General features: G+C 59.5%; 1 protein-coding gene across 1 annotated transcript; it reads right to left on the bottom strand.

Moving 5' to 3' along the window:
• Positions 1–2,558: 2,558 nt before the first annotated feature.
• On the bottom strand, positions 2,559–25,024 carry NCLIV_059960 (conserved hypothetical protein; the record flags this gene model as incomplete). The annotated part of the gene is made up of 11 exons (XM_003885550.1): positions 2,559–5,460; positions 6,077–6,273; positions 6,820–9,117; positions 9,646–13,680; positions 14,080–15,067; positions 15,736–16,034; positions 16,408–21,685; positions 22,244–22,684; positions 23,246–23,379; positions 23,926–24,143; positions 24,667–25,024. 11 exons carry the CDS (start codon positions 25,022–25,024, stop codon positions 2,559–2,561), a joined length of 17,148 nt encoding a protein of 5,715 aa, XP_003885599.1.
• Between the last annotated feature and the right edge of the window lie 1,252 nt (positions 25,025–26,276).

Genomic DNA, 26,276 nt, shown 5'->3' with positions numbered 1-26,276 from the left:
GAGGGTAAGGCGTAGACAGCGTGTGGTACTCAGCAGTTTCACAGACCAGCCCCGGCGGGTTTCGGCCAGCGTCGCAGCTCGCGTTTCGCCTAAATTCGGCGTAGCCAGTCCCTGGGGCGGGGACACTGGGGCTTCGGGTTGCGCCGGGAATCCGCGAACCCCATATAGACATGCGGCACGGGAAGAAGCCAACAACCGTGGACCGTGGGGGAACAAAAGGACAGCCGCGACCGGGCGAGTCCCTTTTTCAGCAGCTGCGGCTGGTTCCGACGGCAGAAAATCTCGCGCCATCGTGCGGGCGGTTCATTATTTGCCGAACGCCTCTGTGTGGACCCCCGAACGACGGTGGCTAATCGAACAGCAAAACCTGACACTGCCTCTTAGAGTAGAGATCTACTGAATCGAGTCGTACGTTCCCTCGCTCCACAAGAATGCCACGTGGGCTGACGAGTTAATATATATATATATATATATACATATATCTATATATACGGGGCCGGAACATTCACTCGAGGAACTGAAGACGCAGTGAACGCTCAAAAGAACAAAATACAAAACAGCGCGCTACAGCGAAACCAACCTTTGGCGTGACATGAGCCATTTCTTCGAGCTTCCACGGTCCACTTCACTCGAATACCCGGGAGCCGCGGCTACTTTTGCCTCGGCTGGTAACGGAAAAAAAGCTGCCTGTTGACCGCTGCCTTTGGAGCAGAGAGAGAGACAGGCGCTGCCTTGTGGAGCAGGAACTCACATCGAGTTTTTTTTTAACGAAGGGGAAAGCAGGGTTTTTCGGCAGGAAGCAAGCAGCTGCCGAACTCCGGCCCGTTCTTCACACAAGGAAACGATCAGTGCGAAAGTCTCTTTTCACTTTGCTTCCACCATTTGTAGGCTACACCACGACCGCTTTCGCCGCTTCCTCAACGTAGAGCGAGGGTCTCAAACATGAAAGAATCGGTGCGACTTCCGCCCAGGGCGACGAGATGCTTTCTGGCTGAGATCCTGAATGCGTACTCGTTTGACCGCATGACTATGAGAGATACCACTAAGTGACTTCTTTTAGTACGCCCCAAGAAACGTCAAGGACTTATTTCAGATCTCATGAACAGCTGATTATCTCAAAGGCCGGGGAGGGTGTATCATGCAAGAAAGACAGGAGGGCATTGTTGGCGTCCACCACCAGTTTTTGCGGGCCGCCGCTTTCGTGTCTGGTGTAGGGTCCAGATATCATCAGCTTCACGTTGTTTCACGAACAGTCAGTTTTTCTGAAAAGTTTCCCCGTGTCCCTCTCCAAGGCGTCGGGAACCCAGTGAAGGAAGCGACAGACGGGAACTCTGATGCCAAATATGGAAGCCTGTATATTTTCTCTCATCGCTTTGCTTGAGGTGCGATGAATCCAGGCAACACAGCGATGCCAGTTCGTTTACCTCTCTTCCTCTACGTATGCCGTGTTTCCCATGAGTAATGAGGGATAGTATTAACATGCAGGATGAGGACGGATCCCGCCGTTGCGATAAAATAGGGCTGTCACTAGCTGCTGAGGGTAGTTGCGCTACAATAAATTTTGTTCAGTCTCGGCTTGCCCCTACCTAGTGCTCGAAGCGCACAGTAACTGGTCGCTGCTGTCAATTAACAAATGTATATCGATACCCGGACGATCAAACCACTGTACTGTGTACCGAGGAGCGTCGATATCGGGAAGGTTAGTGGGAAGACGCTTCGAAGACAGCAGACAAAGGGGACAGAAACAACTCGTCGTCGAGATGATGAAACGCGTACTCGCGTCTGTACGCACTGCCCAAATGTAGATGCTTCTCTTGAATTCGATATATTTGATAGAAAGACGGAAATCACGCTGGTGTGGGGAAAACGGAGTAAAACTGAAACCTGCATGGCGACGGCACGTGCGTAGCTATCTCAAATCTGTAGCGTATACACACAAATGATAGAGGCAACGTTCGTGAAGTACCTGTGAATCGTCGGCCACCGTACATGTATTTAGCCAACGCATTGATACACCAATCATTATGATGAAAAAACTTTGATGTTGAGAAACGTACTCTGCAGAGCAGGTGAAGTAAACAGTACTTCAGTGAAGCAGCAAGAGGAAAATTCCAAACTCCTCGGCAATAAAAAAAAACTGGCTTTCCTCAGCGACCGCAGGAGGAAGGGCGAAGAAAGTGAATACGAATGCACGCAAACATCCAGATTGAGAACAAGTTAAATTGGGCGTCCGTCGTAGCTCCATTATCCAGCCGTGGTTGGTATCAAAAAAAGGTCTCCGGGATCCTCTAAAGATCACTTGCTCTCCTCCAGAGAAAGTGAAACACGCTTGCGCCACTCGAGGGAAAAAGCCCGAAATCCCTTCCAGGTCTGCGAGGGAGAACCCGAAGCCGCAGCCCCCTTTTCTCGATGAACGACTGGAAGGCGCCTGCTCCTCCTTCTGTCACCGACGCTGCAGACAAAAATTTTGGCGCACGGCCGCACTCGAACTTCCGCTCGGTTGTGCCTTTCCCACGTCCAACAGCGGCTTTCGATACGTGCCCAGAAGGCCCCGTCTATCAGGCTTTTTCTCTGCGTTTTCCGCCTCGGTTCTGAGCAATGAGGAGAGCGATCTTCCGTTTCTTTGACAGCTTTTTCTTCCGTTGTTGCCTTTGTCTCTTCTCCGCGTATTTCTGTGGCTGCAGCAGTGCCTGTTGCTGGCTGTCGACCTTCCGCTTCAACCGGCGAGAGAGCACAGACGTGCGCACTTGAGCGAGGAGAGTGAGAGCCAGTTCTTCCCGTCCACCTTCCTTCAGCACATCTTGGATTTCACTGAGAAGGAACACGCCGCCGGTTAGAACTTCTCGTTGCTGTTCTCTCGGTGACAAAGAAGCGAGGGCCTGCCACAACGACGCGACGGAAGAGCCTCCGTCTGCCTCCGCACCTACGAGGGCGTTTTCGCCCTCGCCCCGCTCCGCACTCAGCAGCTGAAGCAGCACGGAGTCCGTCTTCGTTTCTTTCGCATGCCCTCCCTCTTCTCCTCCTCGTATTACAGTCGAGCACCGATACACCGCATCGACGATGAGGAACAGAAGGCGCTCGCGGTGTCTCTCTGAAAAAGAGAACAGTTGGTTAAGAGACGAGTACGGCTGCTCTTCCCCTGTCCCCTCTAGCCCTTGACGTCCCTCCTTCCTGTCGCGCTTCCGTTTTCTACATGAGGACGAAGAACCGAGCGAAGATGCAGTGGCCGAATAAGGGAGACTCTGAGAAGGATGGAGTGGAAGCTGGTGAATGAGAGACTGGAAAACGCTCAGGATGGCTCCGACACGTACAACAGACGTGCAGAGATCTTCACCTTGTTTTTGCGCACCCTCTCGACCTGTTGTTGGGGAACCCTTCTTCAGACCGGCTCGGCGGTGGGCTCCAAGCGTTCCCAAGTGGCGCCTCAACCAAAAGTTGAGGCGCCTCACCAAAAAGAGCAACGGATGGGAGTTTTCGTTTTGCGCCGCCGCACTCTCTCGCCCCGGCACCGACACTGCGCTGAGGTGTGCGAGAACCTCCGACGACAGCGAGTCTCCTTGCGTCTCCCCCCTATTTAACTGCCCCTGTCTCCCTTTGTCGGCCTCCGGAAGAGCCTCGATCTCCTCATTTGTTCTCTGCCGTTTTGCTCGCTCTCCCTGGTGCGTTGTAGGACGAGGTAGCTGACCCCCACCCGAGAAAACCAGCGAGTCGGCATTGCATGCGAGAGCCGCTGCCTTGTTCTCAAACGCCAAGAGGTCCGTGGAACTGTCTTCTCTGAGACCCGCGGCGAAAGAATTGGAAGAGGCATTCTCGGAGGGAGACGAAAGCACATCTGACGGGCGCATAAGAACCTGCAGAGTTAAGGCCTCCGAGCTTGATGCCTCCTCGTCTTCCCTGTCGTCTTCACTGTCGTCTTCACTGTCGTCGCCGGTGTCTTCGCCTTCTTCCTCGAGCTCCCGATCAGACCCGCTCGCGTCTCGTTCGCTGCCCTTGTGCCCCTCTTCGACGTCCTCCTTTTCGCCTTCCTCTTCTTCATCCTGCTGTGACTGGTCAGACGCCCCAAACGTCTCTTCGTTTCCGTCTTGTTCGTCCCCGGATTCACCTCCCTGTTCGGCGCCTTCCGCTGTTCCTCGACTTCCCGGAGCGGCGGCGACCTGGACGCGTTTGTGGGATTCTTTTTTCGGAACGCTTGGGAGCTTTCGTCTCTTCCCCGCATGCGCCTGAGTGTCGTGGCTGTCCAGAGAGGATTCGAGCGGGTCTTCGTCCATTGCCTCTTCCGCCTCATCGCTAGGCGCAAGCGTTCCATCTCGGGTTTCTCCTTCATCGCCTGTCTCTTCCTCGTTCTCCTCTTCTGCCTCTTGTTCTTCTCCTGCCTCCTCTTCACTGCCACCGCTCTCCTCCTCAGCTCCAGTCTGTCTCTCGTCCACGTCTTCTTCGACGTCTTCTCCCTCTTCGCCCCCTTCGTCGCCATTCTCCGCCCGAGACCGGCGTGGCCTGGGAGGGACGAAAACGAGGTCGGGCCGATTCAGCGCCAGTTGGAAGAGAGGCAGAATCAAAGCCCTTGCCGAGAGGACCGCCGCAGGGTTCTTTTCGAGAAACAGCTCTTTGCAGAACGGCGAGAGCGCAGCCAAAGCTAAATCTGCGCCAGGACTCGCAGGGGACGCAGAGGCGTCCTCGCGACTGGGCTGTTTGGACCCAGCGGGGGACTTGCCTCGCAGGTACAGCAGGCAAGGCGTAGAAAGACTGTACGACCGCGCAGGCTTCGCAGCGATATACGCCCCGACACAGCGAAGCGAAACAGCCCGCAGCCAAGGGTGTTCGTGCCTCAAGCCTTCACACGCCGCCTCCAACCAAAGCCGCCCCACAGCTGCCCCTAGCAATAGATCCTTCCTCGGAACAGAGGCGGAAGAGAAACGTGCGTCGGTCTCTCCGTCCACGCCCTCGTCTACCAGCAAGCGCTCATGCGCTGTCTTCCGTGCCTCGCTCCCGGCTTTTATACCGCTCGCTGGCGAGAACAGGCAAGCCCCCAAGATCCGTTCGGCGACTTGCGTCTCGAGCTGCTCCCCTACTCTGCTTTCGCCACGAGCTTCGTCGTTTCCGTCTTCGTCTGCGTTTGCCGCCACCACGGAGAAAGGCTGGCCGCCTCGGCTTCCCGGCGTGGCGCGGGCAGCCCGAGAAAAGAGAGCCTCAAGCTGAGACGGATGGACAAAGAACATCAGTTTCTCAAAAGCCAGGAGGGCCTTGTAGGTCACCCGCCAGTCTCGGGATGCCGGAAACAGTTCGCGAGATTCCGCAAATCCTTCGCGGGCGTGGCTGTCGGAGGCGAGAATCAGCATGCGGTGAAGAAGCGGAAGCACGCGCGGAAGGATCGACGTCACTCGCACGCGTTGGCTGTCGAGGAAGACCAGAACGAACTCTTGGAGAGCCATGATCTTCGGGATCTCCGGTTGAAGGAAGACCCTGAGAGAAAAAGGCAAACACAAAAGCCGACTGCGAGACAAAGCGGCTGACTGTCGATGCTACGAAAAAGAGCGAACCCGGAAACGGGAACGAGGAAAAAACGGAGGGCAACAAACGAAAGCTGTGGGGTGTGTCCCCGTCAAACGAACGAAGAAGACGCGCTCCAGGGACCACGCCCCACGCACGGGGGCGCCAGAGAGGCGCATCGGCGTCGGGAACCAGTACAATGCCGAACTGCCGCAGGCGGGTGGCCCCTCCGTTTGAGAAAGGATACTCAACATAGAAGCACTTGCTCCCCCAGGATAGAAAAGTATATGCATGTATACTCAGCACACACCCGGTCGCGCATGCACAACCTCTCCCGACTCGGGCGAAAGCGGCATCGTGTGGTATGTGACCGTTTTCTGTGTAAGTCAACAACAACCAAGATCCCTTCGTCTCGTTTCCTCCCGTTGCGCCTGTTGCACAACCGTCGCCCCTTGCGTCCCGCAACTCGCGTCTAGGCAGGCCAGCGTCTTGCGCTCTTCGGCCGCCGCGCTCCGGGCCGCAGAACAGCGGATCCTGCGGTCGACCCCGACGAGGGACACAGCGAGAAAGAACGAAAAGGCGGACGTACGTGACTGCGGTTTGAAAGAGACTGGCTGCCGAGTGTTCCGGATCGTCGGTTTCTTCCGCGATGTCGAGCAGAAGAAGCAGAAGCATGCGGAGCATCTCGTGCGCAGTGCGGTCTTCTTCGAGCACCAGCCGCCCCGCTAGGGCGAGAAGGAAAACCTCGCTGTAGCGACTCACGACGAGCTCATTGGGGAACCGAACCTGCGAAAACCAAGCAAGATACAGGCAGAATGCATGCGCTGGGGAGGCGATTCGAGCGAGGGCAGCCGAGAATGAAAAAACAGGAAATTGAGAAGCGAGGACGGCGCCGGAAGGACGGCTGAAGCACCACTGCGGTCGAAAAAGGAAAACCCCGAAATTCTGGAGAAGCCCCGGGAGACAACAACGAGCGTCGAAAAACTAGAAACCGCAAACTCTGCCAGAAGCCAGACCAAAGGTGATCAGGGGGAGACTCGAGCGGAGGCAAAGGCATGCGAAGGAAACATAAGCATATGTGTAAAAGAGGGGACGAAACGGTCGGGGCCGCCGCTGAACTGTCTCGAATACAGCAGACCGGCGGAATTTCGGGGGTTTGGCGAGGAAGCCGAGACAAAAAAGGCGAAGCGGCTGTCGAGTGAGTTGCTTGCTCTGGATTCCGAGCGTCAGAGAACGCGGGAAACGCACAGGAGGGAAGCTCACACGGCCGAAATAGAAACCGATTCGCCATTCGCACGCACAAGATAGCCAGAGAAACACGGGGAGGCTTACGAGAATTTTGTGGAGGCAGTTGAGGACAGCCCGTCTTCCGTCGGGAGCAGTGTAGTGGAGATTCTTTATGAGGAAGAGAATGCGATACTGTTGGGTCTTTTCCGTCATTGGGAAGTTCAGCAAAAAGTGGGGGTATATATCTCCGCAGATCGCGGCGAGTCTTCGTCCCTCGGCGTCTTCTCCAGCTTCTTGAATCATGAGGCGAACGATTGTGTCGATGCCTCGGTAGACGTCCCGCAAGAGCGTACAATCCCCGATATTCTTTCTCGGCTTCTTAACTCGCGCACTCTTGTCGCGTTTTGTTCCACCTTTCTTGTCGCCTTCCCCTTCAGCCGTCAAAGCCGCAGCGGCCACGTCCCGATAGTGCGGCAGCACCAGCGTTTTGAACAGCATCAGGCCGGAGAGGCGGAGCTGCGGGCTTTCGAGAGCGTGCAGAATCTGAGCGAGCAGCGCCTCCTTGAAGTTTTCTTCGAGGCGGGTCTCCGCGCCAGATTTGCCTCGCCGGCTCTTCTCTTCCTCCTCCCTCAGAAGTCTCAGCTGCGTCTCGGACAACACTAGCGCCTCCTCTCCCTCGCCTTTCTCGTCCTCGGACCTTCTCCCCGCCCGAGTGCCGTCTGCCTCCCCTGTGTCGCTCGCCAGGCCAGAACCGTCGCCCTCTTCTTTGTCGCTTCGGCTCTCCTCTCGCTCTTCAGACGAGCTGTCGGATTCCTCGTCCTCGCCGGCGTCACCTCTCTTTGCGTGCGCGCTCTCTTTCTGCTCCGCTCGCCGTCGGGCACTCTCTCTCTCCATCTCGAGGAGCATCAGCTGGCGGTGCGTCTGCGGCACGCGAACGTGCGCGTTCAGCGCGGCGGCAAACCATTTGTCCCCTTGAGGATGGAGAAGGAGGAGAGGAAGCAGTCGCGAACACGCGAGAAACAGCTGGTGGTCTTCGGCTCGGCGAGACGCCCAGCCGCCACCCGTGTTGTGGAAGAGGCGCAGGGTCGTGTTCGCGATGATCGCCCCGCGGGACTCCAAAGCAGAGAGGCGCAAGGGGAGGAGATGCGGAAGACAGCGCATCGTCCAGGAAATCAACTCGGTGATGTTGCTGCAGAAGCAAATGAGCAGCGCGAACACGGTCTTCTCGAGTTCCGCCCGAAGGTTGCCTTGCGCTGTCTGAGGACGCACCTCCGGCTTTCCCTGGGTCTTTCTGACCAGGAACTTCCACCTTTTCAGCGCGGAAAGGAGAAGACGCAAACCCGTGAACCCGACCGTCGTGGCTCTGCTGGTGCTGTCGAAGCCCTGGCGCGTGTAGACATCCACACCCTTCCTCTGGAGCGCCTTCTCCAGAGAAATGCCTTTCGCAGCTCCTGGCTGCGTCACCATGGCCCGGTCCTTCTTTGCCGCCACCGCAGCTCGGAGCCCGTCCAGCCGTCTCTCTCGAGCCAGCGCCATGGCCTCGTCGAGGCTCCCTGGCGCGTGAAGAAGATCCGCGTCTTCCTCCGCCGCCTTCCCTGCCGCGCCCTCTTCGTCGCTCCGAGCCTCGTCGTCTCCTTCGCCAGGGGCGCTCTGTTCCGAGGAACCAGGAAGACGCGCCGACTTCGGTTGCCCGCCGTCTGGCGACCCGACCACCGACTTGAGAAGCATGCAGTAAAAAAACGCGGCGTCTTCTCGGAAGGCGGCCTCGCGCTCGCACCCCCTGCGCCCGTCGCCAGCCTCTCTGCCTTTTCGAGATCCTCCGTCGGCGCGGTCCTCGGGCACAGCCGGAGACGACCGCTCCGCGAGCAGGCTTCCCTCCTCGCGAGGCGCCGGGAGGCTGGCATCTCGGGACGAAATAGCCTTCGCTTTCCTCCGCCGCGCCCCGTTTTGTTGACGCCGGAGCTCTTGCTTGGCGAGAAGGAACTCGAGGTGCTCGCGCTTTCTTCCTGCGCGCTCGAGCTGCAAAGGATGAAGCAACTGAGTCTGCAGCAGGGCGACGGTGAGCGTGAGGAGACGCCGGGAGAGAAGAAAGAAGAAGAACGGGGAGAGAGACCGATTTTTGTTCGCGCCCTTGACAAAGTGGAGAAACAGATCCTTCACGCGCTCCAAGTACGCGGGGGAATACGCCGAGGAGACGGTGTCGCCTTGCCGCCGTCTGCCGCCCAGGAGCGAGTACAGGAAGGGGAGAAGAAGCGAAGCGCAGGACGATGACGATGAGCAAGACGCCAGGAGAAACACCAACGACGGGCCCTTCAAGTGGCGCGCCTCGTCGATCTTGGAATGCTGCCGGGTCGTCGACGGATCCTGGAAAGGTCGGTCCGGATCGGAGACTCGGCTTAGTTCCTGAAAGGAGACACAACGCCAACATGCATGCATGCATGCGGTGTCCAGACTCCAGGGGGAGGGGGGAAGCAGCACACAGAGGGGCCAGAAGAGGGGATCGCAGCGCTCCTCGAAACAGCAAATTCTCGACGCTGGGGCCGAAGGTGACAACCGCACACACACAGAGGCTTCTCCTAAACGCTGGCCAGACGAGAACAAACGAAAAAACTGGGGGAAGGCATTCGTTTTAACCACCGAGGTGAAGAGACAAAAGCGAGTGGCACATTGCGAGAACGCCCAGCATCGCGCGCCAGCCCAAACACTGTTTCAGCCTGCGAAGGAAGGAGAACTGGGGAACGGCAGGTATACCGGAGAACACAAGTCACAGCAAGTTCACTAGCGGGATACGCGTTTTCGCACTTCCTCGCTAAGAGCAATTACAGAGCACGGCATGGTTTCATGATCGCCTGTTCCTGGATCGTTTTTCGGGTTCGTTCGTTGTCTGGCAACTTGCGTTGCCGCGTCTTCTTCGGGCCTTTTCGTCCTCACCTCTGCAACCAAGGGGAGCAGGAGTGGCAGAGCCTTGTCGATGCCTCCGTCTTCTTCGCGTTTCGTGTCTTTCTCGTCGAACAGTGGGCTGTCTGTGTCTCCGCGTTTCTTCTCGTCCTCGTCCAAGACCCCCTTGAGCATCGCGTGGACGGTGAAGAGGAGCACCGGGCGGTAGAAGGCTTGTGCGCTGTTGCCAGCGACATCTTCTTCCTGAGCGCCACCCTTCTTGCTGGACGGTTTCCGGTCTCGTAGGAGAACGCTGACCTCTGAAACGAGGAAGGAGAAGAAACTCGGGCCCAGGCTCACCGCCATGGAGACGAGTGCGCCTCGGGCCTTCCGGCGGATGTCTCTGTCTCGCGAACGCAGGTTGAACGCGACACTGCGGACCAGCTTCGGAAGGTTCTGGTAGAAGTCGGTAGAAGGAAGAAGGCGGATCAGAAGCAGCAGAACCGCCACGATGGGTGGCCTGACGTTCTGTTCGTGATCCTTCTGTGCACTTCGGACCTGGGAAGAACCCGTCTGAGAGGCGACGAGTTGGTCCTCGCCTGCAGACGGTTTCTTCCCAGATCCTCCGAAAGCGAGGCGGAAAAGAAGAGGAAGCAAGTCTGCCTTCATCCGAGCGTGCATCAGCTCGAGACGGTGTCGGGCCCGAAGTTGCCCCTGAGCGCGGTCTTGGCGCCTTGCCTCTTCTTCGTCTTCACTCTCCGAGAGGCCCTCGTCTTCGTCTTCTTCTGAAAACCTCTCCTGTGCTCCCTCAGTGGTGTGTCCCTGGAGTCCCCCGCCGTCTTCGTCTCTTTCGGCTTCGCCCGCTGTCTTTCTCCCGCGCGTTGTCTTCTCCTTTCCGGCTTCGCCGTCTGCGCCGGAGTCCCCGTGAAGCGCTTCGCTGACCGCCTGTTTGACGTGCGCTTCAAAGGCCCGCACAACCCCGCAGATGGCCCTGAAGAGGAAGCCCTCTCTCTCGGGGAAGTCCGAGAGGAAGCGCGAGAGAAGGCGGACCGTGCTGAGCGTCACAGGCCACTTCAGGCGATGAGAGCAGGCTTCCAAGCAGTTGATTGCCTGCTCCGCAAGACCCTGGTGAAAGACTTCCTTCCTCAAAAAGTTGTTTTTCTTCTTTCGCTCTTCCTCACTTCGAGGTCGGAGACTCGCCCGCTGGAGCAGCGAGGAGAAGCATAGGGGGAGTGCGACGAGGCGAAGCGTCGTGGCGCCAATTTCTTTTTGCCGAGCTGCCTGGGCGAGCCGCTGCAACGCGCGCCCTTGGCGATGCCTCTGCATGTGGAGGAAGTCGCGGAAGAAATCACCGCCTGCGTCCTCCGTCCCTGGCTTCGGTTTTCTCGGCTCCATACACTCGAGCGTCTCCGCGTGCTCTTCGCTTCGCTCGCCACCGGCCGACACCGAGAGCGAGGCGGTCGCGTCCTTTGGAGGAACCGACAGAAGAACAGACAAGTCGAGGTGGAACGTCTTGTCGAGCTGGCGCATGCGTTTCGTCTCTGAGTCAGGAGACGCGGGAGAACCCGTAGAGAGAGAGGGAAGCCGCAAGGCGACGGGAGCGAGTGTGCGGACCACGTACGCTAGGAAATGCAAACCTTGTCTCTGCTGAGCGTCGACAGGAGACTTGAGCTGCGCCCGAACAGAAGGCATCACGAGGCGAGCCAGCAACTGCATGCGCAGCTTTACCGACTGCAAAACACTCGTGGAAGACGAAGCAGAGAGAGAGGCTGAAGCAGGCAATTTAGGCGCCTGCAGCGCGACCGAGTCAACGACCGCTTTGAGCGTCGCTGCTGCGGCTTGTTGAACGGACCACTCGACGGACGCCGCGGCTAGGAGAAACAAGCAGTGCCGGATAATCGGTTCCAACAAAGGAGGCGGAATCTGGCCTTCCTCTCCAGAGAAGGAAGGCGCAGACGCGGGGAGTCCCCGAATCGACGCGCCGGCGACGAGTGCAGGCAGGACGATGAGCTGCATGCTGCTGTCCGGCTGTTCTTCGTCGTCTGCGAGGAGAGGCAAAGCCAGCCCGCGCGAAAGACTGGTCTGCCCACGACGCGAATTCAAGGCGAACAGAATCAGTGCCACAGACAGTCGCCACTGGGACAAAAGAAGGTCTCGGCTGTCGACTGCTGGTGTGGCCGGTGCGGGCTCACTTCCTCGTGGGGTCTCAACGTCGGCTGCGCCGTCACTTGGCGAACCGTGCGGGCCCTGTCGTCGTGCGCTTCCGCCTTCTTCCAGAGCACGCGCTCGATGCAGCAGCGAACAGAACACGGGCGTTTGTGTCTCGCTTTGTCCGTTGCTGTTCGGAGCGCCTGCGGCGCCCACGGCCTTCCCTGTTCGCGCGTCTCCACCGCTGGTCTCTTCCCTCTCGCCCAACAGCGCTCGAAGCAGAGATCCGCCAGGCACCAGCGCGGCCACAAGCCGCCGACCTTTCGCTTCCACCCCCACTTCGTCTTCGAGGCCCAGTTCGACTGGTCCCGTCGGCCGGCTGAGCAGCCGCTCGATCTGCGTCGCGACTTTTGCGTCCAGTTCCTCGTCCGAGGAGAAGAGACGCACGCCGCATGCAGCGAACTCGACCGCGACGAAGAGCTTGGCCACTGCGGCGCGGCACGCGCTTGACACGGTGCTCTGGAGAAGCACGGAGCAGTGCCGGTACATGGCCGTCAGCACATCTTTGAGCTCGGAAAGAGATAACGGCGAAGAGGGGGAGGCGGACGGCGACACAGCGTTCCCTGACTTCTCAGAAATGCCACAGTCAGGACGTGAGTCCTCTGGGACTCCGCGGCTCGGAGATTCGGCCGTGGGCGTCCTCGTCCTTTCCTGCGCCGCTTGCTCCGCTTCGCGGAGGGCGCGAACCTGAGACGCGAGAGGGAAGGCCAGCTGCAGGAGAGCCTCGAGCGAGAGGAGAAGTCGGGACGTGCTCGACGGGGTTCCGAGGCGAGGCGCGTGGGAGGGGAGCACGGACGCAGAAGGCAGAGACTGGACGAGGAGACGGATGAGACGAAGAACGACGGAAAACCGTTCTTGGCGTGCGGAGCTAGACAGCGGCGACAAGGAGAGTGAAGGCTCAAACAGGGAAGGTGACGGTACCCCAGCACTAGACTCTCCGTTGTCTCGAGGCGAGGGTACGACTGGCGGTGCCAGCGTCGCGTGGCCAGCCGGCGGAGGTGAAGACGTGCCGCCGTCTTCAACAGCGTAGCGTGCAATCCGAGTCAGCAGCTGCAGCTCCTTCATTCGCACCACCCCAAAGAGGCTGCGTCGGGGACCAGACGTAAACGCTTCTTCCTCTCGCTCTTGCCCGTCTTCCTTCTCTTCCTCAGCGTGCGCTTCTCCGGCTTCCTTCGATGCCTCATCTGCACTCTTGTCGGAATCCACGTCCATCTCTTCCCTTTCCGTCTTTTCCTCTCTTTCCTTCCCACTCGCGCCCACGCCCCCGCTGGGCTCTCGCGCCTCGGAGCCGCCGAGAGCCGCCATCCGCCGATGCTGGAAGAGAACTTCCAGAGACGCGAGGAGTCGGCCGACATGTGGAAGCAGCGTCGCCATGCCTTCGCGTTCGTGCTGCTCTCGCTCTGCCTCTAACTCGCGCTGCTGGCGAAGCAGCTCTTGCCGTCGTTGCGCAATTTCGTCTTCTTCCTCCCAGATCTCCTTCTCCTCTTCCGAACTTGAAGAGGACGAAAGAGCGGAGCCGCGTGCCCGATTCGTTGCGCCCTGGGACGCCTGTCTGCCGCGCGAACGAGTCTTTCTTCGTCGCCGCCTCAGGTCCTTGATCTCCCCCTGGAAAGAGGCCGCAATCGTTTCTTCTCGCTCCCGGTCCAGGCCACCCGCAGACAGAAGAAGCGCGGCATCCAGCACTGCCTCCAGCACTCCAGAGGTCGCCCCCCCACCAGCGAACCCACCACTACCTCGCCCTAAATGCCCCGAACTGTAGGCCTTCCTTCCAAGGCCCGCAAAGGTCGGCGCCACGCGCCGAAGAACGGCGGGCAAAGCCGGGACCGAAAACAGCGTGGGGAGAGCCTCGGGGACGACTGAACAAAAGAATGAGAAGTACGCCTGCACAGGGAAAAGGGAAATCGCCAAACGCGCGCCGAGATGAGTTGAAAAAACCGAGTCGGAGCTGCAGACGGGGAAAGTGCACCAGGAAAAAACCGCGGCAAAGCGTCCAACGGTGCCTGGGTCTCGCAAATCTCTTCATGTGGAACCAAGCACCAGTTTTTAACCACGGGCAGATACATAGCGAGGCGTGTGCAGATCAGCATGCGTGTGTAAGGGCACCACGAAACAAGAAAGTGTCAGGCAAGCCTAACTGGCCGCTTAGGATGCGCCGAGGCGTCCTCCCTCCCACGAGTGGGTGCCGAGAGCAATGGACTGCCCTAGCAGGTTTGCCGCCTCTTCTGTTAGCCCCTCTGCTGCGTTTGCTGCCTGTCAGTCTTGGCAGCGGGGGCGACTTACAGGCTGAGCGGCCCACGAACAGACCAAGGAGACAATGGCTGGGAGGTTTTTCTTCTGCTTTTTCCCCTCGTCACGCTGACGCCCGCCTGCAGGGGAGGCCGCCGCGGTAGCGACAGCGGCTTCGAGGAGTTGTTGCAGCGCTGGACCTGCGGGCTTCAGGATGTCTTGCCAGGCAGCGGAGACTTCCGGAAAGAGTTCCAGCAGCTGGCGAAGAAGCACCAGACAGAGGTGCACAGTTTGCTTCACATACGCGCGCCCGGCGGCGCTGGACGCAGAAGGCGGCTCGGCGAGTTCCTCGGCCCTCGGGCCGCCCTCTTGGGCTGTGGAAAGAGCAGAGGTCAGCGCCGGCGCGGCAGCCGGCACGCAGACGATGTTTTGAAGGAGCGTCCGGTAGAAGAGCAGCAGGAACGGCGTTGCCGGGAAGAGCAGCCGCTTCAGCATGTCTTGGAGCTGCTGGAGAGTCTTGCAGCATCCAGGGAGGCGCGACGAGACATTCGGTGGCAGACAGCACGGCGCGAGACTCACAGTGACGCGCGTCTTATCCGCCCCCGTGGACCGCTCGCTGCCGTCTCCACCCACACCCACAGTGCACTCGCCGAGAACCGCGGGCGAAGCCACGGGTCTGGTCTGCCGAGCCAGCACTGCGTCTTTTGGGTGCTCGGCCGGAGGCAGCGGGGACTGCGGAGACAAGGCGGACGCGTTCAGCTGAGCAGCGACGAAGGCGCACAGGTATTGCTCTTTGAGAAATCCAGAAAGCGAGGAGGCAGAGGAAGCGGGTGAGCAGGGAGAAACGGGACATGCGGAAGAAACGGAAGGCGGCGCTGGGGACGGGTCGGCCGTCGACGCTTCCTGGGATGTAACCCGGACGTCGACAAGAGGGTACAGCAGAATCGCCATGAGAAGAGGCAGCTCGGCTGCAGCGACGGAAGAGAGAAAGGCGAAGACGTTTCGACGCTCCGCGAACACCGCCGCAGCAGAGCGCCCTGCCCTGGAAGCATACACACGCACACAGGAGCCAGGAATGGGGGCGGGGGGTATCGGCGAGCTGGGCTTCTAACTCGGCCCGGTTGGGACGCGAGGAACCGAAGAGGCAAGTCGCGGGAGGCAAGTCGCCATCTTAGCACGCCCGTGGACCTGGAGTTCATAAAGTGGTGCTGTTCCGAGTGACGCTTGGCTGGGACCGAAACACGCGACAAACGAGCAAGCAACGAAAACCTAACCGAAGACAAAGACCAAGCCAAAACGCCTGCAGATGGACCCAGCTGCGACTGAGATCAACACTGCCCTTCTCAGGTCCCTTATCAGGCATCGGAGAGGGAGATATATATATACATATATACATATATATATGTATATACATATATACATGCATATATATATTATTTACTTGCTTTAGATCGACAGACCGAGACGAGCTGTTGAAAGGCGCACGATGGCTCGTTGGACAGGGTTTTCCGTCCCGGTTTTTGCTTTGCAGCCACGAGGGTCGGGAGACAAAACAACAGAGGCGCGCGAATCCCGCGACGTGACCAGCGGTATCCAGGAGGCCCGTAGACTGACCCCCGAGGTAGCGCAGAGATGCCTCCAGCATTTTCGCAGCGAAAGGCAGTACGGAATGCTCTCTGTGAGATCGTTTTGCATTTTCGCTTGGCTTACGCTCGGTGTTGCACCTTTGCCATCAGGATGCGGACGACCAGAGGAACAATCAAGTGGCGATGTTGTTCCTGAACGACAACCAGTTCCGCTCCTGTCCCCTTCTCCTTCTCCCGGGTCGGCGTCTCCGGCTTCGTCTGCGTGCCATCTACCGCAGAGGCTTCTTTTCGCTCTTCGCCCTCGCTCTCTGTGAGGCGAAGCCGCAGCAGGGCGTTGCTCGAGCTCTTCTCGCTGATCAGCTGAAGGAGCAGCGGGGCGTACGGCGCGAGCTCCGGCCGCAGCGCGGGCGACAGCTGCAGCACCTGAGGAGACAGTGAGGCGCAAGCGCGGGGCAAGCAGGGCTTTTGCAGAGACGCCGTGAAGCCGCAAAACGGAGAAGCAGAGACTGCCGCGACTTTGTCTCGTGGACGAAAAGGCCGGTGGAGAACAACGGCTCTCGCCCGCGCAAAGCACAAGCGAAGGCTGAGGCAGCCGTGACCCGGGACGCAACATGTCTCGCCTCTGGAACGAACAGGCACTTCTGTGAACGAATCGGTCAGCAGACATCGCATGCGCTTCGGTGTTGGATGCTCGCGGCCTGCCGCACCGGCGCCGGCCTCCCGCCCGAAGGCTTCTCTTTCCTGCTGTCGTGTCTCCCCAAAGCGCCAGCAAAAAAGAGTGAAGCAGCCAACCTACCTGGATAACGAGCTGTTGGAGGGACACATCTGCAATGGTGACGAGGCGTTGAGCGCAGACGGCAGGAAGCCGAGACCAGAGTCTCTCTGCTTCGGCCGCTTCTTCAAACAGGGCCATTCTTTCGTCGCGGTCGTCCACCGCATGGTCGCCTTTTCGTTCTGTCTCGCGGCCACGCGCGACAACAACGCTCTGATTGCTACCGGAAGAAGACGCGCGTTTTTCAGATGGGGACAGGAAACACTTTGCGTCGACCCGCGCGAGCGCCACGACCGCGCGGAGACAGTCGCAGGCACGAGGGATGAGGGAGACCGTGTGGGTTCTGAACAGTTCTTCGTCGTTCCCGCGGCCAGTGGTGTCTTCGCCCCGAGAAGCCGAAGCAACCGCCGAGGTGGGCACTTCCTCGGGCGTTTCCTCTTCTTCGCCTTCCTCAGCTTCAATGTCGGGATTCCCCCCTCCTCTCGGGTGGCCTTCGTCGGGGCTCGCCGCTCCGTCTACCCCGCCTTCTGTCAGCGTCTCCACCACACACAGCGTCTGCCGGAGCAGCCAGTTGAACCGCCTCAGGGCCTCCCGGCGGCGCAGGATGCCGTGGCGGGTACCCGAGAGCACGCGGGAGTCTTCTCGTTTCCTCGCTCGCGTTTTCTTCTTTGTCCCTTGCACTGGCGTGGAGCCGACGTCGCCCGCGGACTTTGTTCCCGCTTCAGGGGTCTGCGTAACCTCGTTCGCTGACGCGTTGTCGCCCGCAGTCTCCCCCTTGCTGCTTCCCTCCCCCTTGCTGCTTCCCTCCCGCCTGCTGCTTCCTTCCCCCTTGCTGCTTCCTTCCCCCTTGCTGCTTCCCTGCTCCGTCTCTTCCTCCTGCTCGTTCCCCTCTTTAACCGCCTCCGCTGCCGCGTCTTCTGCCCGCCGCGACGCAACGAACGCGTCCTTCCCGTAGCTTCCCATGATGCCCTCCACGAGACGCAGCAGACGGGTGTGTCGACTGAGGGGGTCGGTCACGTCTTCCTCGTCGTCGCCGAGAGCTCTCTTCCACTCTGTCCGCACAAACCATTGGCTGAAAGCGTTTGCCTTCACGCTTCCGCCTGTGCCTTGCCCCTCGACGTCTCGCCGTCTTCTCGCGCCGTCAGTCGGGCCTTCTGTCTCTTCTCGTTCGGCGCCTGTCCGTGAAGCGTCTCCGCTTCGCATTTCGCAGGCCTCCGCGTTTCGGCAACCCACAGGCGCCACCGGGGCTCGCTTCGCGGGCCGCGTTGCGCCCAACTCGGAGACAGCTTGCGTCACCTGCGCCGTGACAATCTCCCAAGTCGTGGAGAGCAGCGCAGTGCTCAGGCGAGCTTGCATGCGACTCACTTCGGCGGCGCCTCCACGCAACAAACTAGCCGCGACCGCGGACACAGAAGAAGGCGTCTCGTCTTCTCGCTGTGAGGGCGGGTCAGACCCAGCTGTGCCGCGTCCGTTCCCGGAACTCCCCCACGAAGCGGAGTCCGCGGGAGCGAAAGCAGACGCCCGAACCGGCGGCGTGACCGAAGAGGTGAGCGCGAAAGCCTGAGCGAGAAGCGCCTCTGCTTGCGCCGTGTGGATATCCTCGAGGAGCTGCAGAACAGCGTCGACCGCAGGTTGCCACAGGGGCGAGAATTTGACAAAGAGTTGCGAAACGAGAATGCGGACGGTGGCCTCGAGAATCGGCGCGACCGTTTGCGCGAACAGCGCATCCGAGCGCATCGCTCTCGCGTCGTCTTGGGGTTTGTCGGTTACCGGCGCTCCCTCCGCGTCGACCTCCTGGGAGAAAAGAATCAGTCCCTGGGCGAAAATCGAGGACGCACCGCGGCTTAGAGCGTCGTACGCATTTGTCAGTTTGCGCTCCGTGTCGAGCCCCACGGGGATCCTTTCCAAAGACAGGAGAGCCTGCAGGTGCGCGCTGCAGGCGTCTTGGAACGCACGGCGGACCGGCAGAAGATCGGAGTCTTCCTCGTTCGAGGCCGAGCGCGCAGAGGCAGGAGACGCAGAAGCGGCGGAAGCCGGCAAACACAGAACGGGGATGCAGAGGTGAAGAAGGAAAAGGGCGTCCTCGCGAGCGCGGCGATGCGACGAGGAGCAGCAAGAGAGAATCGAGGCGAGGTGAGGGGAGACCACGTCACGGAGACGTGCCAAAGCCTCCGGCGGAAACCGACTGCTTAGGTCGGTTGCCTGGATTTGATCAACTCCAGGACGCGCCCCGAACGATGCAGGCGAAGAGGAAGAAAGGCAGAAGGCGGCCGAGCGAAGAAGAGGGGAAAAGAGCGCCACAGCTGGACGCGGTGACGAGGATCCAGCCGGAGTGCTCTGCTCGCACAGGAAACTGCCCGACGAAAAGAGAGAGAGGATGATCGCTAGCCACAGGTCCGAAGACGAGAAGGAGGCAGAGGCCGAAGACGAAATAACTGAGCGAAGACAGAACGAGGGACAAGGCTCCTGCGTCCTGTCGGCTTTGCTTTTCACTTTCTCCGCCACGTGCCTCACCATGTCGAGGAGTTGAAGAGGCGGAACTGGAAGGCCACCCGCGCTTCGGTTGGTGCTGGAGTCTTGCCCTTGCGGGTCTCCACCGACCATTTCCTGTTTCCCTTCCCGCTGAGGTTCTCGAGAGCTACGCACCGTCAACGGGTTCACCGTGTCCAGGCAAAGAAAGCAAAACTGAAGAAGATGAAGAACCGCCTCGACATCTTTTTCGCCCCCGCGCCATTCTTCACCTTCCACTCCGGCCAACGCAACGCGTGCCGGAGTGTCGCCACTCTCTGCGGATTGTGCACAAGACAGTGAACAGTCTCGAGGAAGAAGTTCGACCTCCCTGTGAGCATGCAGCTGTACATCCACTGGGAGGGTGAGAAGCTTCCGTGCCAGCCAAACGAGGAGGACAGAAATCAAATGCGACGTTTCGTCTTCTACCACCGCCAGGTTCCGCCGAACGTCTTCCCGTCGCCGGTCGCTCGCTCTCTCGCCCCCTTCCTCGCCTTCACCTGACACATGCTTATGCACCTCGACCGCCTGGAGCAGCGCCACGAGCGAAGACAGCATGCTGTAGGTACACGCCAAGTCGTCGACTGTCCTGGTCGGCTCCGTAACCGTGACGCGCCTTTCGCGACTTGTGTCGTTGTCCGCAAGGCGTCCGTTCGCCGCAGCCCGCCCTGGTTCTTCACTTGCCGAAACGAAAGCAACTGCCGCCGAAAAATGTGAAGGCGACCCCGTGTCGGCAGCCGACACGTCGCTCGTTTTCGAGGCCTGGTCAAGAGTTGCGCACTGAGTTTGAGCCCCCTTCCTCTCGAACGCGAAGCGCGTCTTTCGCAGGCGACCCGCGACCGTGAGCAGCAGTTCCGGAAGGCTCTGCTTGGTTTGCAAAAGCAGAAGACGGCCTTCGTGGCGTTCCTCTGTCTGTTGAAGCGGAGCTGGGGCAGTCCCGCTAGGCGCCTCCCGACGCGACGGCGACGCCTCCAGGTACTCCTCGACCTGCTGCGCGAGAAGCAGAGCTGCGGCGCTTCTTTCCCACTCCAGGGCGGCTCCTGCCGGAGCGGCCGAAGCCGAAGAGGCCGGAAGAGACGCGACAGCGGGCGCAGGCGACACCGCGGGCAAGCACTGCGAGGCGAGCAGGCGTAGAAGGAAGCCGCACGTGGGCCTCAGGCAGTACACGCCGAAACCGTGCACGAAGTCATGGCGGCGCAATGTCTCCTCCTTGAAAGGGGCCAGGTGCGCATGCAACATAGAAGTGTACGCGAGGGCACAGTTCACGTACGCCTCAAGCAACCCGCCCGCCGAGGCTTCTGGCCGCGCTAGCGCGGCTGCTGACGGCGACGAAGCGGCGGACAGGAAATTCAGGGGGACAAACAGGAGCCCGCCGAAATAGTTCGAAGACGGGGAAGCCCAGACAGCGTTGACGGCGTTGCAGAAACTGAGGGGGACTGCGCGCCAGAGGAGCGAGAGAAGACGCAGCACAGCGCAAGGCAGAAGCAGGGAGAAGAAGGAGAGGAGTTCCAGCTCGTGCGCATTCGGCCGGGTCCAGGGACCCGCGGCAGCCGCTGTCCAGGGCGCCGAAGATTTCAGAGGCAAGACCTGAAGAGCGCCAGCTTCCGCGTCGGCTTGCCTCAGCGTCGCTTCGCGCAAACAGACCGACGCGGCCAGGAGAGGCTGGAGAATGAGCGGGGCCTTTTCGATCTCTTGTTCTTCTTTTTCGGTCGCAGACGCTCGCCAGAAAGAACTTTCCCGCGCCCGCTTCTTCTTTTCTTTCTTGGATGCGTCTGTTTTGTCAGCCCCCCCTTTGTGGAGGAGCCCCGGACTGAGGGACGCGAGCAGACGACAAAGACATGAATCGAGAGACCCTTCCAGGCGCGGCAGCGCAAACACCCAGGCGCCTGTCACTTCAATCAGCGTGAGAAGGCCGTAGGCGAGGAAGACGGAAGACGCTGGGGAGTGGGAAACCGCAGGGGGACAGGCCGGTGGAGAGGCGGCGGCCGTGGATGAAGCGGCGAGGGCGCGAGAGACGGTCGAGAAGAGGGGCGAACGCGGGCGGGTCGCTCCAGAGAGATACGGGTGGTCTATGAAGCGGTGGGGAACAGGAAAGTTGTAAAAGTAAGTGTGGAACGGAGACGCGAGGGCCGAGGCGAATGCCGGAGAGAAACGCGACGCGCAGCCTCCGTGTCCCTCGCCGTCCCCTGTCCTGGCGTCTCCGTCCTCGGCCTGTTCTCGCCCGTGACCGTGGAGATCCGACGAGGGTTGCGCTAGTCGGGAAAGAGCGGCAAGAAGCGAGGCAGGCGACGCTTTGACCGCAACGGAAACGAATTCGAGAAGCAACGTCTCGATCTGCTGTGCTCCCGGACTCTCTAGGCTCTTGGTGTGTTGGCGAGCGTGGAGAAGGAAGGAAACGAGGCACTGGACCTGGGTACGGTAGAGCGCAAACAGATCGTCTCCAACGCCGTTCTGGCTTTCTTCCTCACTCTCGCGGCCTTGCGCTGACCGTTCTGCGCTCCCGTTCGCGCCCCCTTCTCGCGCTTCCCCCTCCTCCGTGTCTGTCTGTCCTTGCATCCCTGTCTTCTCCGCCTCCTCTTCGTCGCCAGGAACGGCGGCCAAGCTGTGGAGAGACGCGGACCAGGACCGTTCCCCGTCTTGCTCCGCGTAGGGCTTCTGAAACAGGACGGTGGCAAAGAGGAAGCGAACGACGCACTCGAAAGGCCTCTTGAAGGACAGCTGGACGGACTTCACGCTCTCAAAGAGAATCACCGCCACGCTTTCTCCGTACGCCTCGCGCGCGGAGGGCGAGCACCTACAGGCAAGGAAAAAGGAGCGACGGCGGGCGATCGGAAACCGAGCCTGGTCCAGGTCAGTTAGGATGGTAAAAAGCGCGGCTCCGAAAACCAGTCACGCAGACTCTCTGCAAGTCCCGCTTGCACCTCAGAGGGCGCCAGAGCCGTTCCGGGCCTTAACGACAAGCGCGAGGGAGGACACCTCTCGGGATGCATGCGCTTTGGGGCCGTAACGACGCCGGACCGGTCACACCACCCGACGAGACGGAGGAAAAGTACGGCACAGTCGAGGCTTGCGCGGGAGAGGAGGGGAGTCGCGAGAGAGGTTTGTCTGGTGGGCCAAACGAGAACGCGAAGGAACGAAACATCGAGACGGCCATCAGAGAGGCGACCGATATCGACAGCCTCTACGAACGCTTGGAGAAGTCAGCGGGGGGCGGCGGCATCAGCTCTCGCTGGGCGTGAGAGACGGGAAACCCGCAAGACAAAAGAGGCAGGGTGAAAAAAAACAGGCGGGACCCGAAAGGGCATCTCGACTCGAATGCATGCATCGCCCGGAGATGTCTCCGCGGTCTCACCGGCTCATGTGTCTGAACAGAATCTCTATACAGCAGAGGAGGTCTCCAGAGTCGCCTTCTTCTACCCCGCCAGCCTTCCGCAACAGGCAGGCGAACGCTCGCGCAGCCAAAAGTCGGATTTCGTTGGACATAGTCTTCCCTTTCTTCCCAACAGACAGCATTGCCTCCTCCGAAATATTCGTCTGCGCCTCTTTGCGCCTTTCCGCTTTCGGCTTCTGGCCTCCTGCCGGCGCGGCGCCCCGCCGTCTCTCGGCGCTGGAGGCGCATGCAAGCCCGCCAATCTTCGCCGCCAACTTCCGTCCAGCGCGCGCCTTTCCCGCACGTGTCTCGTCGGCGGTTGCTTCGCTCTCCGAAGAAAAAGGGACATCGTCGCCGCACAGCCATGGCGTGAACAGGGCGAGAGCGAAGTCAAAGTCGCGCAGAAGAGGGCGGGCGAGGTACCTAGGAAAAGAGACAGAGCGCAGGCGCGAGAGGCAAGGGAGGTAACGAAGGAGGACAGAGAAATACCCAGCGGCGGAGCCAAGTCCACTGGGAAGAGCACAAACAACTGGACACACCATGCATCAGGCACGCGTACTCAGACCGTTCGAAAATGCAAGCAGCAGCTATGTAAAACGACTATAATACAACCTAGAAAAGGCAATACAAAGCATAGAAAACAGAGCTCCTCCAAGGCAACGACAAAAGAACCTGGGGATGCAAGAGGAAACAGCCCGAGCAGGGACGAGGGGAGAAACGTTCAGGAAGGGAAAACGGAGATGCCAGAGCGACAACCGCAAAAGCTCCGACGAAACGCGGCAGCCCCCTGTCGAGAGAAAGGAAGGGTTTCGGGCGCATGCGTTGACGGAAGCAACCCAGAAACGCGACGGACGCGACGGCACCGAGGCCAGTGTCGCCGTCCTCGTTGGTTGGCCCGGAAGCCCTAAATGAAGGTAAAATTCTGAGTGCCCGCAGCCTTGTTTGCTGCGCCTGTCTGTCTCCTGTCTTGGTGTGCGGCCTTACCTAAAAATGCTCCCAATGCACGAGAAGAGGAGCCGTAGGCGCTCAGCGTCGACTGTCAATTCCAGTTGGCGAGAAAGGAGAAGCAGGGAAGAGAACACGGACGGAAGGAAGGCGACGAACTCCGACCGCAAATCCTGGAGAAACAAAGAAAGGAGTCGGGAGCAACAGAGAGAGAGGAGGGAAAACACGCGCGAGGTGAAAGCAGCCGATACCGAAACACGCACGAGCGGCGACGGCCAGAAAGCCACCCGTTTTAACCGGAGACTCCACCGTAGACAAAAAATACAAGAGAAAAACGGAATCTCACTCGCCATTATCCTCGGCCACCTGAACACGTCTCCCTTTTCCCGCTAAGGTTCCATATCTCACAAACACCTCCCAAAAGTGTTATTGGCCTCTCGCTCCTTGGTGCGGGTTCAGTTCTTCTCCCTCGTCTTGCTCTTTGGTGTCGCTAGGCTGGCCTGTCTCCCTCCAGTCCTTCTCCCACTACACCTTCTCTAATACATTTCTACATGGACATAGATACATGCATCTATCTATATATATACATATATATATGAAGTCCTGTAGAGGTAATCCTCTTGTTTTGTTTCTCCTCCGGGGTCTCCGCATCCAGAGTGTCTCCCACCCTCTCTTCCGTTTCGATGCTTTTCCCCGATCTCTGGCCCCCTTTCGCGTACCTTGGCTAAGGCCTGCAGGAGACTGAGGACGACGACAATTGCCTCGTCCTGGAGAAGGAGTCGGAGCAGAGACTGCAAGATTCGTTCGCAGTGGAAGAGAAGAAGCGGTAGAGAGTCGCAAAGAGGCGCGAGCTCTGACAAAAGCGCGGAGACGGTTGGGGGGTGGTGCACGGCGGCGAGGTGCCGGATAACCTCCCGGAGCGCGCAGAACTGCAGTTCTGAAACGACAGGAGTGGTGAACGGAGACAAACATGCCGACGAGAAGGAGACGCAAGTGCATAGGGAAAGCATTGAGACGGAAAAAGAAGGCGGCGGGGACACAGAGCATCAGATACCGCAATGCCCCATGAAAAGACGAGAGTGAAACGAAGAGGAAGAAACGAACCGGCAACAAGACACAGCGAGACGTGACGGGAATCACGACAGCGAGCGGTGGGGCGAGAAACAGAGGAGGAAGACCCAAGAAAAGCATACGTAAGAGATGCTTGGGAAAGAGCAGAGACGGAGGAGACGACACAGCCACGAAAAAAGGAAACAGGACATGGAAGAAGAAACGCGTGCGGGAGAGCATACGGCCCGTTTTCCCTTTCAGCAACTTGGACGCTGCTTGGCACAGCACAGAACCCGAAGTGTCCAAAGAACACGGCGTTAGCCTACTGTCTCCTGTTTCCTCCATCCCCCGCCCCCCTCCTCGCGCTCTCCTTCCCGTCCCCTCTGAGTCCGTTTCCTGCTCCGCCCTACCTTCTGTTCTGCGCCGCTTTCGTCTTTCCTCCTCTGCCTCGGCGTCGCCGGCAAACAGGCTGTCCGCTCGCGTTCGCTTTCCAAAGCCTGCGTACCCCACGCTTCTTTCGAGGAGCGCCTTCTGCTCTTCCAGAAGGTCGAGGAGGCCTGTGCTGTGGAGCGGCGAAGTTTGCTCCTTCAACTGGATTTGAAGTTTTTCTGCAAAAGACAGGAACTTGAATCTTGTGGTTGTCGGATCGAAGCACTTGGTCTGGAGATTCACCCGCCTGCGGGCCTCCAACGTCGCGCTTCCGTCCGTGCCAGGGAGAGACAGGCCGCGGGACGCCGGCCCGCGCGCCCCCGCCCGAGGATTCCCCATGGGAGCGATCGAATCCCGCAGGAACAGCAGCCAGAGACATGCGGGAATTCTCGCCCATGTACAGCGGCAGACAGGCCCAAGGGTGAGGAGGCGAGAGAAAGCGGGCTCCTGAAACGAAGAGGAAACAGCGACACCGCGACGGAGGCCTCCAAGAGAGCGAAGCACACGGGGCTGGGCTGGAAGGGGAGCAGACAAGTGTGTGGACTGGTTGAATGGGTGAAACCCGAGAGTTTTCGCTCGGTTCAACGCCGAAAAAAGAACCCTCCGACGCCAGCACAGGCACTCGTTAGGCGAGGCAGAGGCCGCACCGCGCGGGAAGCCGACGAAGGTGCGGCAAGAAAGAGCGGGGTGGAGGCACCGAGAGAAGAGGATCGCCGCTCTCCTGGGATTTTGACAAAGGTAAGCGCGTCCCCTGCCAGCAACCGGCTTTTTCGTTCAAAGACGAATATTCGACGCGAATCTGAGGCTGATGTTGACGGGAACCTAGGAGCCCCGATCGGGCACCAGACCTCCCCCCAAGCGTCTGTGGACAACAACAATTTCTCAAGAGAGGATGCCAGGGGCTCGTGGCATAAATATACGGGTTAGCCGGCTGAAAAAGCCCCGGCACAGCCGTCGGGGCGCGCAGCGAGCGAACAGGCCAGGTGGTGAGAGAGAGCAAAAGCGATGGCACGAGGGCGACCTCGGAAGCAAAAGTGCCGTTCGGACGTTCTGGTTGAGGTTAAGAAAGTGGACTGGGAAAAGACAGAAAACGACGAGGCAGGGGAAGGCACCACGGGAACAAATACGCGAGAGTTTGCAGGGGACGAGAGGGCCTCTTTTCGCATGTGAAGTCCCTGCCTGTAAGCCATTCATCTATGGTCCGTAAAAGTCCGCCCACGAGGGAAGACAAGCGAGCGAGGCGAGTCACGGAACAACGGCAGGCGAAGGACAGAAATCCACAAAGAAAGCAGAAACAGATTGACGGCAAGACTCCTTGGATCTGCGTCCTGGCCAGCGCCCGTGCATGCAGGCCGACGTGGTTGAGTCGCGCTTGTGGGGCCACGTAAAATCGATTTAACTGCTGAAACGATGTGTCGATTCCGATTTTCCAAGCGTCACTTTGCATTGGTTCTGAGAGTGAAGCTGCCAGAGGAATCGAGCTGTGCTCGCGTGGTATGGAGAAGATAAAACAGACATCGTCTGTCGTGGAAAACCCCCAGAGCTCGAGCCCACCAAGCCGCAAAAGGTACAGAGCGAGTCTTGAATGTGG

The sequence above is a fragment of the Neospora caninum genome, chromosome XI (assembly GCF_000208865.1).
Source record: "Neospora caninum Liverpool complete genome, chromosome XI".
NCBI classification, from domain to species: domain Eukaryota; phylum Apicomplexa; class Conoidasida; order Eucoccidiorida; family Sarcocystidae; genus Neospora; species Neospora caninum.
Note: the sequence above shows the minus strand (reverse complement) of the source record. Positions and strands in the feature narration are given on the sequence as shown.